Source organism: Amia ocellicauda, chromosome 11 (assembly GCF_036373705.1).
Source record: "Amia ocellicauda isolate fAmiCal2 chromosome 11, fAmiCal2.hap1, whole genome shotgun sequence".
Taxonomy (NCBI): Eukaryota; Metazoa; Chordata; class Actinopteri; order Amiiformes; family Amiidae; genus Amia; species Amia ocellicauda.
The window spans coordinates 18,155,713-18,169,047 of record NC_089860.1 but is presented as its reverse complement, the minus strand read 5'-3'; the positions used below and the strand labels follow the sequence as shown (position 1 = coordinate 18,169,047).

The window sequence follows — 13,335 nt, the reverse complement described above, 5'->3', positions numbered from 1 at the left end:
GTGGCAGTCACACAGAGTACAGGTAATAGCAGTCTTTCCTACAGCTGTGCCCATTGCTTAAGAATTATATCCTCATGAAGACCATATTAATAACAAAGACCATTTTCAAATAATGAAATCAACTATCTTGGTCCAAATTAAATTAATAACTTGGACACACCTGCAAATCACAACATTAAACTGGTCAAATATTGGAAGCCTGGAGCAAATGGAAAGCTGACAACAAGAAATGTTTCAAATGTGCAAGTGGCAGGTGGGTTGGCAATATTATTCAATTCAGGCTTATGTTAAATAAAGCTGGCTGCCAAATTATGGGTCCTAGAAAAGATTAGATCCTCTTAGTGGTTAATAATACCATGAGAAAAATGCTGCAAGAGAAACATCTGAGATTAAATTGTGTAGTAACACACACACACACACACACACATATATATTTTAATACACTGCCTTGTTTTATTTTAGAAAAAGAAGGAAATAAGAAATACCTCACAGTTAAAGAAGATGCAAATAATGTGGTTTATGCCCCAGATGAGAAAGAGGTGAGAAACCATTAGGAACTTTCTATTGGATGAAGCAATATGTTTTAACATGTTTATATCCACATTTTATATGGTGTGACATGACATGGACTAATTGTACTGTGGAAAGATGTCTGAAAGCTCAGGTACTTGTTGAAACATTGCATATAGAACAGTGGTCCTGAAATCCTGGTACTACAGTACCTCTGTGCCTGCAGGAACAGGGTTGAGAACCATGGTATTAGAGATCATCATGGGAAGAAAGTTTGTAAAAGGGAATCTGGGTCCCATTCGGGTAAAGAATAAATATTTGACAATGCTGTGGCAATTTCTTCTGCTTCTGATATGTACTGTCTCTGTCTATTTTTGTTTGTAGAACTCTGTCTTTTCATTTGATTCCATTGGGAGCCAAAATGACATGCAGGTAGGAAAGTATGATCTAGGCCAATGCAAGTGCAAGTCCAGATATCTTTAATACAGCCATTATTAAAATACAAAATATATTTTTGATGCTGGTTTAGGAGACACTGTACCCTGATCTCCTGCAGCCTCTGGTGCAACGAGTCCTGTCTGGCTTTAATGGAAATATACTAATTGGAGGTGCATTCCAATCAGGAAAAGAGGAAATGCTCCAGGGATCAGGAATTGTCAATCAGGTGAATGTGGCATTCTTTATTCATCTCCTGTTATCATGTGTGTATATATATATATATATATATTTCTTCAATGTTATTTCTTGTTATTTTCAAATTAAAGTACATATGTTTAATATTTGTTACAACAGAAGCCATAAGAAGATTTGAAAAAATAATTAAATTCATCTGTTTGTTTTGCTGTAGCTGATTGAGGATTTGTTCAGTGAAATAAACAAGACATCAGATGGGGAATGCCTAACGACAGTGTCATTTCTGCAGGTAAAAACACACAAAAACCTGTTGCATGTTGCGGTTTTATGGAAGTTATATAAACCCACCAGGCACAGAGTAATCTAAAATTACAGACGAACTGTGCACTTCAAATTCTCAAAGTCTGTAATAGGCAAAATGCATCCCTTTCTCTTCTGAAAATACCACTGAAAAATCCTTTTTGTTTTGGTTCCAATGCTTTGTGCCTGTTTGTCTGTAGCAAAATCACATCAGACAGATTTCAAGCAATGGTTAGATGAGGAATGTGTTTTTACAGAAGCCTTTTTGGAACTTGGCTTTGGGATTCACTTTATAGTTGTTTCAAGATAGGAGTCTGTGTGATGTTTATTGTTCTTGTTTTATTTGATCTTTCTTCCCATGCTATTCAGTTTTACCCCGATGACACACCAGTAGACCTGTTAAATCGTCAAAACCAGGATCTGAGCCCTGTGACTCACCCAGTACTGGGCCTGTGAGTTTAACTTCCATTCATCACAGCTCATTGCTTAAAGGGGATCTATCAAAGTTCCTAAAATGACTGTTTTGTATCCACTCACCTGTTAGTAGGAGTGTATAAGTAACGTACCTGTGATTCTTCTGTTCCATTCTAATATTTTACTAACTTTAAAAAGATCCAACCCACAACAATCACGGCAGTTATGGAAAATGCCAAAATATTAGAGTTAAGCATTTCATAACTCAACTGATTGGCGCTTGAGACCATGTCTTGTTTTAGTGTTGTTGAAGAGGCATGCGAAATTGTAGTGCAGACACCCGAGCAAGCCTGCCGTCTGTATCAGGAGACCAGAGCAATGCAGAAAGCAACAACTGGGAATCTGATCAGCAGGTCAGTCACATCTCACAACCACAAACTGTGCTTTCAGTGGCTTCGGTTTTTTAATGCATATAGTTTTTTCAATGTATTATCTCTCTCAAAATGTCTGTGGTTTTCAGGCTGAGAGGTAATAAAACATTCCCTGTGTTTACAATGATAATTTGTCTTACAGAGTGAATGTTTTCTTTCCAAGGTGCAGCTCCGTGTTTTCAGTTCATGTTGAGAAGAGACTGCAGAATGGCAGTGAAAGTCCAGAGTTTTGTCGCTCCAGATTGCAGCTATTTGATCTTGCTGGTGGGGCATACAGGGAAGATGTCAATGGGTAGGTAGTGATGTATGTGGTTCTGCTTTGGGATACAGTACTCATGGTTTGGTTCTGCCTTTGGCAAAGAGTCTTAACACCCCTCCAAATTGTGTTGGATTGTTACAATTATTTAGGGTCAGCCCCTTGTTGAAAGTCCTAGAGCAGGCTGAAGGACTGCTGCCCGTCCTGTTGACTGAGGCGCTCCGAGGAAACGGTTACACTGTCCTTATCTACTGTATCAAGGCACGAGGCAAGTCCCTTATGGAAGTTTACTAAAGCTGCAGCCACCGTTAGTGCCTTATTCTTCACTCTGTGTTCATTGGAAAGGTTTGCGGAAAGCACACTGGAAAGAGACCTTGCGAAAGAAGAACGAATCCCTTCACAACTATTTGTAAAATGTTCCCAATATATATAACTATACTTGAGAGGGCGAGTATTCAAACACTGAATACCATTTTTGAAGGAGGTGTTCTGTTTTGCCATGTTTCAGGCCTGGTGGATGAGGAAACCCCCAGGGCTCTGGCACTGGCTCAGCAGCTGAGGAGGCTGAGGACCAGGGTGTCTCCCGGCCACTGGTGCCCCCAGAGGTCTGCTCACCGGCTACGGTCACTCATTTTGCAGCAGAGGAACAAGATAATCGCTCAGGAAAACAGTGGAGAACAAGAAACACGAGAGCTGGCTGAGCTCGTTAAGGCCCTGCAGGTGTATGGAGGGGAACTACAGCCAAACCAGTATCTGAGAATACAGAGCGTCAGGCTCATTTCACTTTCTCAAATGGAAGTTGTTGCCCCAGTGAAATCAATTATTAAAGCATTAATGTAAATGCAAGAAGGAAAAGCATTGAATCTCTTAGCTGATGTCACACTGTTTCACTTTGTTGCAGGAACACAAACAGAATACTATGAAGAATATTAAAGCCAAATCATTAACATTTTAATTAAATAGAGAAGCCAAACAAACAATGATCAAGATTAGGGGAATCTATCTGGTATTACATTGTAACCTTATGTATGTTTGTGTGATTAGATTGTTAAAAACCAGAGCTGGGAGAAGAAGAGAGAAAGATCAAAAGAGAATGAAGAAAAAATAAAGGTGTGCTTTCATTTTTTTAAATAAATTGCAGCATATTCTGTACTGTTTGTTGGTACATAAACAGCAAACCACTTTCACAGTTCTGTATTCGTTTCTGCAAAATATAGGAGCAGCTAAATTGTTCTTTTTATTCAGCCACCTGTAGGATCATATTTTTAAGAGATGACTTGGTTGTTTTTAATTTTTCATAACAAAGATGAAAAGGATTATGTATAATATTTACAGTAATAATTTAGGATTAACCACACTATCCGACATGCTGTGTATTTTCTCCCTGACATGAAACCTCACATTATTTATAATACGGCAGCACTCACTCAATGCAGTCATTATATCTCGGCTTAAGAGACTCCATTCCTGTGAGATCTGCTGCTCTTACAGGCTTATGCAGCCAGCAGCCCAGCCTACACTGCTCCCCAGCTGAGGGAGATGCAGGAGAGGCTCAGATACTTTCAGGAGCAACTGAAGAAGGAGATGGAGGAACACTTGAAAGGTATGGTGAGCCCACGTGCAGCTGCTTATAATTGAGTCAGATTTTCCCATTGATATTTCCCCTCTTTCCATAAAGTAAGAATTTCAAAATGACAAAGTAGTTGTCAAATCCAAGTTTGAGATTAAGGAATATATAGATATCTATAATTTACTGACTGTAACTATACCCCTCTCTAACTGTAATCCTTAACCTTACTGAAGCAAATCTTAAACTTAAGAGACATTACAGTGTTCAGCCAACAGGAGATGCCAATATTTGGATACACCTGAAAACTAGATGGACTGTGTTTGTCAAAAGTATTTTTTTCTTAGTATTCTTTTGCACTGCAGTACTGATATGCAGATAACCTGTACTGGTGACATGCAACTGGGGTCTTCCTGACAGATTACTATCTTCAAAGAGGGAACAGTCTACATAGAGGCATGCTGGTTTGATTGTAAGGACAAACAGATTTTAGGGCAGCAGACGCACTTTGACCTGGTCCTTCTCTGGTTCTACCACAGATGGGAAAGTCTGTGTTGACAAGAATCAGAAGAGCGTGAGCAGGATTGAGCAGCTGAAGGAAGCCATCGCCGAGGAAGAGAGGAAGCTGAAAAATGTCATGCAGGAATCAGAGCAACTACAGCACCCCACTGGTCAGGTGAGAGGGCATTTTGTTACTGGATGAGGCTCGGTATATGTACTGTTTTTGTATTCATGTAAAACACAAGTGAAATATAACACAAGAGCTGCTTGAGGTTTGTCTGAAGGTCTCCTCTAGCATATTTGGTCATATTTGCCGATTGCTTGATTACACCCCCCCTAGGCAAAAGATACTTTGTCCCAGGCTGCTGATGTGGAGCTGGAATATACAACAGCTCTGAACAGGAGGAGGAGGCTGAAGGAACAGCACAGTGCTCTGATTCAGGAGGAACTTCTGAAGATGGAACAGGAACAAGAGACTGAGAAGGTGCCTGGGTGTGTCTGTGATCTTATTAGAGGGCATTCTGTTAAAGTTAACAATAGAAACCAGTTTAATCTTAAAGGAGGAGTATTTAAGGAATATTTAGAACCCCCCTTTTCTTTAACTGGCCAATAAACATACCTGCCTCATTAGTAGCCATAACATCAGCCAATTTGACAAAACTGTGACCCCAGCTCAGCCGTAGGATTAACCCTATACAGAAGGCTTGTGCGCAGGGCGAGGGGCAGGTGGCAGAGCTCTGGAGACTCGGCAGAGAGCGGGAGATCCTGGTGCTGCAGCTGGAGTCGCTGCGGAGGGAGAAGGCCGAGGCCGAGAGGGACCTGGAGGCCCAGCATCACAGACACACCCAGGAGCTGGCCACACTGCGGGCAGAAAGCCTACAGGTCACCAGGGGCAAGATCTTTGATTACACCGGGGCACATCACTGTTCTCTGGCTGAAAACAGACTGGAGTTTTGATTTTGGGTTTTATTTAAGGCAATATTTGTTAAATTTCATAATCCAAAACACTTCACTCAAATTAAATGATTAAGATAAATCATACAGCAGAAGAGCAGAAGCACGAGTTTTTTTTCTATTTTTGCCTCTTTTCATATCATTCTCTCTCTCTTGCGGGATTTAACAAAATTGTAATACATTTTAAACAACAGAATCCATATGCCCAGTATAGGTGTGCATTTGGTGTTATGTCTGTGGCTACAACAAAACTAGACCTTTCACGCTGCAAGCAAACTAGAATGCTGATTTAGTTTAAATGGAAATATTTAAAGAAATTAGTTTCCATGTTGTTCGGGAGTCCTGTATACTGTTGCATTCATCCACAACACTTCTCCGTCTCTGTTGCATTTGTAGGTTTTCCGAGCTTTCCGGGAAGTGTTTGAGGAACAGAGAGAGACCCTAGAACAGCGCTACCGTGGCCTGCTTGTCGAGGCCATTCGGGACGCAGTATATCTCTCAGCCAAGAACCAGCAGCTGGAGGTAGAGAACAGCCAGCTCCAGAAAGGTGAGGAAGGGCCACTGCAGACCTATACATCTCAAATCTATGGAATACTTTACGCAAAACACCAACCGAACAAAGGACATACAATTTCAACCAGAGATAAAACCTGTACAAACTAACATTACGTGGTGTTAGTGACTGCTTGACATACTGACTTGCATTTAAGTAAAGATGACTAACTTCACATTTTCACCTTTTATTCACGTAGCACTTGAAGAACTAAGAGACTCTCTCTGTGTTAAGAGGGACCACAGGGGAACCCAACATCATCAGCAAGATGCTGCCTGAAATGTTCAACAATGGCGGACAGCTTTTAGTTATTCACTGTGCAGTTATTCAATTGCCATTCTGGCCTAAATTACAGCTGAGGGTAAGAAAACCAAAATGGTGTCTAACAACAGGGCTATATAGTTCCCCTCCACTGAATTCAAGGTTTCCAGACAACTCCCTATCTCAGTCAATTAACTTGCTTTAATCTCTCACATGTGGTCTCATTCATCCACACACATAAATTAACAGAATTAAAATGGTCTGCCGTTAAAATAAGATTAAAGTTGTAACTGAATAACACTTAATTGGTGGTGTTTATGCATTCTCTTATATTGGATCGGACATATTTTTCACACTGGGTGCCTAAGGGTTATACTGAAAGAATGAGAAGCACACACTCCTGAAATAATAGATCTCGTGCTACAAGTAATGTAAAAGTGTGTAAAAGAAGCAAGATAGGTTTAAATTACACTAAACTGGGAATTGCAATTGCAAAGAGAATTCAACAGACAACTGGACAGCAGAATTTAATTTGGTTAGTAATCCATAGTGTTTGAAACCCATTAAATCAAATCCATCGTCTCCCCTGTTAATTTAATGTATACTTTCCTAAAACCTAATTGTCTGCCTTAAATTAGTTAGATTTGATTCCACAATCAGCACAACAATTTAAACCTATGAGAATGAAGATTTCCGTCGGCACTTGAAAATGTTACATTATAGCAATTGAATCCTGAAATTAAATCATTAAACACTAATACTTGTATTATAATTTCCAGTCTGTTTGCATACTAATCTGCATTCAATGAATTACTGCATTGAACACAAATACCTTTAGACATACAGTACCTTTAATGACTATGAACACCTGGGTTTAGAATTGACATAACAGTACCAGTGACCTTAAACTCAAAGTGAGGGGAGAGAATGGTTTATATTAGTAACAATGTTACATTTCAGGTGAACAAGAAAAACAATTACATAAACTCAAAGTAGTTAACTAAACATTTAAACAGTATTGTTTATTTCTGATTTTACATTACCATATTAATTTATACTTCTATTCCTTGGCAATAACGGTGCTGAATATCTGCATCTATTTTATGTTTTGGGGAATCTCTTCTATAAGCTACTGAAAGTTAAAAGGTGCACAGAGTTACTAGCTGTTTATTTAGAGAGCAATACAAATATGTTTTAAACACGTTGTTTAAAGAATACAAAGCAAAACAACAAACAAGATATGTCAATGAAATAAACATAAGTCATGAAATCTGTATATGGTTACAAATCATGGTGAGAATGACATGTAACCGCAGAGTCAATAGCAATCTGCTTAAAGGCGGGCAGCAGTGAAGCTGAAGGTATCAGTATTGCTAAACCATAATCAATTCAAATTTAAAAAGTTTGCAACAAGCATAGTTTATTATTATTATGGCTTTGGACAACACAATCTGCAGCAATATAAACTTTAAAAACGTTTTCCTAAAGTGCTTTAAAGCAGCTGAGGTTGTTAAAGGTGCCACTGTTAGACTAAATCAACAAGAAGTGTACATGAGTGTACCTAAAACACTGGACACACTGCTGAAACTTGGGACACCTTATAAAGAACAAAAATGTATGACTTGTAATCACATTAGAGATGATCAATGCTTTTGTTGCACAACAGTGATTGAATTACTTAAAGTTACAAAATTATACTTTTCATACTTTAAATTTAGAAAGGGAATCCAACTTCATGACACATGATAGTACAAGTGAATGGCCAGACCAATCAGTAGAACAGCAACAAAGAACAGAGGCGTGAGCTGCAGGCCAAACAGCCAGACGGACAGAGCCGCGTTCACCAGCATGGAGCAGGAGATGACAAAGAGGCGCGTGATGTTGCTGCTGTGCTTCATCACCACGGACATGAGCAAGCCGTTCAGAGCCTGGCTGGCCACGATGGCCCACACCAGGGGGGAGAAGCCCTCAAAGAAGCCTGGGCTGGTGTGAGTAAAGTGTATGCTGAAGTTCACCAGCACCCCAAACACGTACAGGAAGAAGTTCTGCAAGTTCAGGGGCAGCCGCTGGGTCTTCAGAATGCGCTCCGTGTAGACGGCGGCCAGGCCTGACACAAGGGTATAAGTGAGGACCAACAGCAGACCTGGGCCACTAATGTGGAAGTGAGTTCCTACTACTGCTTGGTCCTTCTCCTGCTCCGTGTTGTCAAGGCTGCTGTAAGTGTGGCACACTCCAGCCATCATGAGCAAACATATTGCCAGCCACTGAACAGGCTGCAGTCGTTTACGCAGGAAGGCACTATACAGCAGGGCAGTGGAGACGATTTTCAGGTTACTCAGGACTTGGAAGGTGCTGGGGTCCATGTGAACTTGCATGTACACCACCAAATTGTTATTGACTGCGTACAGGAGAGCTGGGATGGCGTAGGGAAGCACATGGCGCCAGGAAAGAGCACCTCGCAGGGAGTGCAGGTCCCAGACCAGGAGCAGCCACAAGGAGACCAGGAGCTTGGTCAACTCGATCAGAACCACACAAGATGAGGAGCTGAAAGGCACCTTACCATCCACTTTACAAAGCGTGATGAGAGGGGCGTGAGAGCCATATATAAGGACAGAGGCAGCAAGGAGGAGACTCCAGCCAGCTTGGGTGGACCATAGTCTCTTCTGAGTAGGATCTGTAGTGTCCATGTTTTCAATCACAATCATGTTTACAGAACAACATAAAAATCCAGATCAAAAACAAAAACAAAACAAAAAATCTAAGTTGGTTCCCTCACTAACCAATGTTTTTACTTCCACGTCTCTTTGCAGAAGGGCCATACCAATATTCTTGAAGATTAGGTTCTCTATAATAGCACCAACACCATGACACAGCTGTTTGGCTAAATTATTTTTAGGTTGCTATCTTAGATTTAGGACCTTAAAAAATCCAGATCCAAAACAGAAGTGTTCAATAAGGACTTTACAACAGAAATAAAATACTAACAATTTTGTTCAGACGTTTTATATTGAGCTTTTTCTTAGTTACTGAATGTCAGAAAAACAGAAACTTAGTAGTTCAGCGAACTGTGGACGCTCTGTAGGAAAAGTACAAAGCAGAACCCTCACCTCAAACTATAACTAATATTACAGAACTGAATTCGTCATGATGTCATAAAACAGGTTTGATAAATTGTAGTCTGATACATGAATTGGGAAAATGTGTTCACTCTGAATATTCATGTTTTTTTAATTTGTTGGTTTGTTTTATTTAAAGTAGCTGCTCCTTCGTAACCCACAAACCAGCACCAGCATCTGTTTTTCAGTGATTATGGAAACAAACTACTATTACTTAAATGTTCTGTTCTAGATTCAAGATAAATTAAGATACACAGAACAAGTAAACATTATCAAGTAAGGCAAGTAAACAAACCCACAAAGCCAGAGCCTGTGATTGGTATATCTGGATAGCACATAGGATGAACTTGAAAAGAAGTACACAAAAGTATTATTGTTCTTATTGCAAACTATATATAGATATCTTGTTATGAAGATACATTGGACCCATGATTTTTTTTTTTCTATCATGCATTAGCCAATAAATTCTTTGCACGTTGTCCCAAAATGGACTACACTACCCCCTTTAAATTATAAAGCAGTCTCCAGTTTAAAAGGACAGAGAAAATCAGCACCCCCCAAGAGATAGCTTTGGTTTGGGACAGTTTCTGGAGTACAGGAAAAGGCATAGAGTTTCCCGACTCTCTGGGGAAGCTTCTCTCCTAGTTAATTAGGCCGTTTCTTCATGGAGTTGTAATAGTCCTTGACAGATTTTTCTATGTTGGGAACGTCAAAGTTCTGTGCCGCATATATGCCTGTGCAGGTCCCCACTACCACCCCCAGCACAGCTGAGGAGCGCAGCCTCGCCACCACATAGCCAGCCAGGAACCCCTTCAGGAACGGGGAGGCCAACAGACTCCCCCCCTGAAAAGGAACACAACAGTGTCTTTATGTCAGAGGAGGAAACCCAGAACACCGGGTCATAGAATCTGGTTTAAACACTGGGTTCGGAAATGCTCAAGTATTATTACTGTGAATATAATTAATGAAAATTATGTTTCAATCATTCCTATCAGTTTTTTTTCTTAAACTCCCAAATTTGATATTGATTACCAGACTGGAAAAAGTGCTTCAAAATGTAAGTCTTAGTTGTCTCAGGATCTAGCGAATCCCTGTTGTGGTTGAACTGGGAAACGGACTGGGGGCATAACGGACATAAACATCACCTGCGGTATTCCCGCTTGCACTTCGTTTTCGACTCGTTTCTGGATGTCCTCCAACTGGTCTTTTAGCTGTGCAAGGTCCTTTAGCTTCGAGAGAGGATCCTGAAACAAAAACACATCATCCAGGTAAGATTCAATGCAAAGTTAAATCGTCCTACAATTATGGCAGACTCCTTGTTCATATTCACTTCTAAGTTCCCAATTAAAACATAAGGACCATATCTGTAAAATGATAAATTGGAAAAATTGTAATTCATTGATTTCCTCCAATATTGTAAACCAAAGAGCTTCCAATTTTTTTTTATTTATTTTTTTCTGATAAACTAAACAAATCAATTAAAAGAAACATGTTTGCTAGCCACTTCAATGAGGACTTTCAAAAGATCAGTTCAAGGACATTACATTTTTTCACTGCTGAGAATGACTGTAACCAGAATTGAGCTCAGCTCTGCTAAAATAGACTGTAAAATGAGACAGGTCTTATGCAAACTACAGACACTATTACTTAAAGTATTTAAATGATATTGTATTAGTTTTGGCTGTAATCACTGTAATAAAAGGACACGACATGCCCCACAAATACTCTGTGTACTTGTAAATAGGAAGCATGCAAAATGCACACTGATGCTCAGGGTGGAAACTTAAATTATGTGAGTCATCGGGCGTGGCTCATCAAGACCACTTTTTAGTTGATTTTTACATAAATACAACTTCCCATTCGCCATTAGTATCTACATACTGAATACAGAACAGATACTGTTGGCTTCATGCGAGCTGGATTTCAATGTGTCACTACTTTAATCAATACAGCTGTAACAGAACAATAAAATGCATATACTGTTTATCTGACGCATAGCATAGAAGTACTGGCAATTCTCCAGCACCAGTAAGAAACACGAATATAATGGCAGTGCTGTATCATATCACCGGCCCTGCATGTGTTGTAACTTTTAGGAGCCAATGTGTCAGCAGATGGGCTGAACAGAAACTTCACATTAGGTTCACAGCGCCCACAGTCCGGTCCTGTGCAATGCCATCTCACTTGGCTGCAGTACAATTAACACGTTATATCAGCTACTAAACTCCGCTTCCCACATGACCAGTGAAAACAGAGCAAAACATCTAACACAGCCGTCCTGCTGAAATCTCGCCTGTCCATTTAATTACTATCAAACAGGCTTTAATATTACAAGTCATGGGGTCTTTGCATTGAAATGATCACTCACCTTGTCACCCGCCATGTTGATTTCACGAAATGCGAGCTGTGCGATTGGCCAGAGGCATCTCCTTATCTGGGGACACTAGTCTGGTCTGGAGGTTACAATCTGGCTTCGATGAATGATCCTTGTAGTGATTTATTTATACCAGGACAGGTTGAAGCCTTCAGTAAATGCATTGATACGTAGTATGCCGCTTTAAAATATGCAGTAAGTTATTTTGAATATATTTTCTTATTGTTACGGTGTCTATTTATGATATTTGATATCTTGTCGATGGCTACGATGTGTTCCTTGAAAGCAAATGTAGCACTGAAATAAACATTCATGATAAAATCAGTGTATTGCATAAGTGACATAATTAAATAAAGATGCTCAAATATTAGACTCGCAAACAAACATGACCGCAGAAAATGAATCGGTGCTTTCGCTTGGACCACAGCTCTAGATATGTATGTGTTGGCTATTATATGGAAGAAATATGCACGCTGTGCGATTTTGCAACAATTTACGACTATTTGCTGTAATTTACGCCTCGGATTTGGAATGTTACTGAGGGTGTTGCCCCGCCCCTTTCACATCGGGACGTTTTGATTGGTAATATGAACTATTGCCGTCAAGCGATTTGTCTTGGAGGGAAGTGTTAGTTAGATGCAAGTGACTTAGGAAATAATGTTTTCTTTTCTCTGGTCAGGATTTCTGGTGTAAGATTATTCTGAAAAGTTTATTATATTAATTATTTGTATCTATATTTCATAAAATGGTCGGGAATGATTCTGTATTCTAGCCTGGACTTCTGCCTTTTGTTCCAGCCCTGTTTGAACGCTACTTGAATGCAGAAAGATTTGATTGGTCTAATGAACCTGTCGCTCACAGTTGTCCCACCTTTTTTGTCCGCATGGTAGGTTGAGATGAGGGATGATTTGAATTTATTTTGTGTTGCATCGTAACATTGCAGAGCATGTGTTTTTCGGAATCATACTAGATTTAAATGTATACACCGATCAGCCATAACATTATGACCACTGACAGGTGAAGTGAATAACACTGATAATCTCGTTATCATGGCACCTGTCAGTGGGTGGGATATATTAGGCAGCAAGTGAACATTTTGTCCTCAAAGTTGATGTGTTAGAAGCAGGAAAAATGGGCAAGTGTAAGGATCTGAGCGACTTTGACAAGGGCCAAATTGTGATGGCTAGACGACTGTGTCAGAGCATCTCCAAAACTGCAGCTCTTGTGGGGTGTTCCCGGTCTGCAGTGGTCAGTACCTATCAAAAGTGGTCCAAGGAAGGAAAAGCGGTGAACTGGTGACAGGGTCATGGGCAGCCAAGGCTCATTGATGCACGTGGGGAGCGAAGGCTGGCCCGTGGGGTCCGATCCAACAGACGAGCTACTGTAGCTCAAATTGCTGAAAAAGGTAATGCTGGTTCTGATAGAAAGGTGTCAGAACACACAGTGCATCGCAGTTTGTTGCGTA

At 40.2% G+C, this 13,335-nt stretch overlaps 2 protein-coding genes across 2 annotated transcripts; both read right to left on the bottom strand.

Annotated features, from left to right (window-relative positions):
• Positions 1-7,376: 7,376 nt before the first annotated feature.
• Positions 7,377-9,199, bottom strand: LOC136763072 (probable UDP-sugar transporter protein SLC35A4). The gene has a single exon (XM_066716794.1). The coding sequence runs from the start codon at positions 9,083-9,085 to the stop codon at positions 8,114-8,116; it is 972 nt and encodes a 323-aa protein (XP_066572891.1). The 5' UTR covers positions 9,086-9,199; the 3' UTR covers positions 7,377-8,113.
• A 716-nt stretch (positions 9,200-9,915) lies between these two features.
• Positions 9,916-12,319, bottom strand: LOC136763073 (SLC35A4 upstream open reading frame protein). The gene is made up of 3 exons (XM_066716795.1): positions 11,865-12,319; positions 10,642-10,740; positions 9,916-10,339 (listed from the first exon to the last, which is right to left on the bottom strand). Exons 1-3 carry the CDS (start codon positions 11,877-11,879, stop codon positions 10,142-10,144), a joined length of 312 nt encoding a protein of 103 aa, XP_066572892.1. The 5' UTR covers positions 11,880-12,319; the 3' UTR covers positions 9,916-10,141.
• Between the last annotated feature and the right edge of the window lie 1,016 nt (positions 12,320-13,335).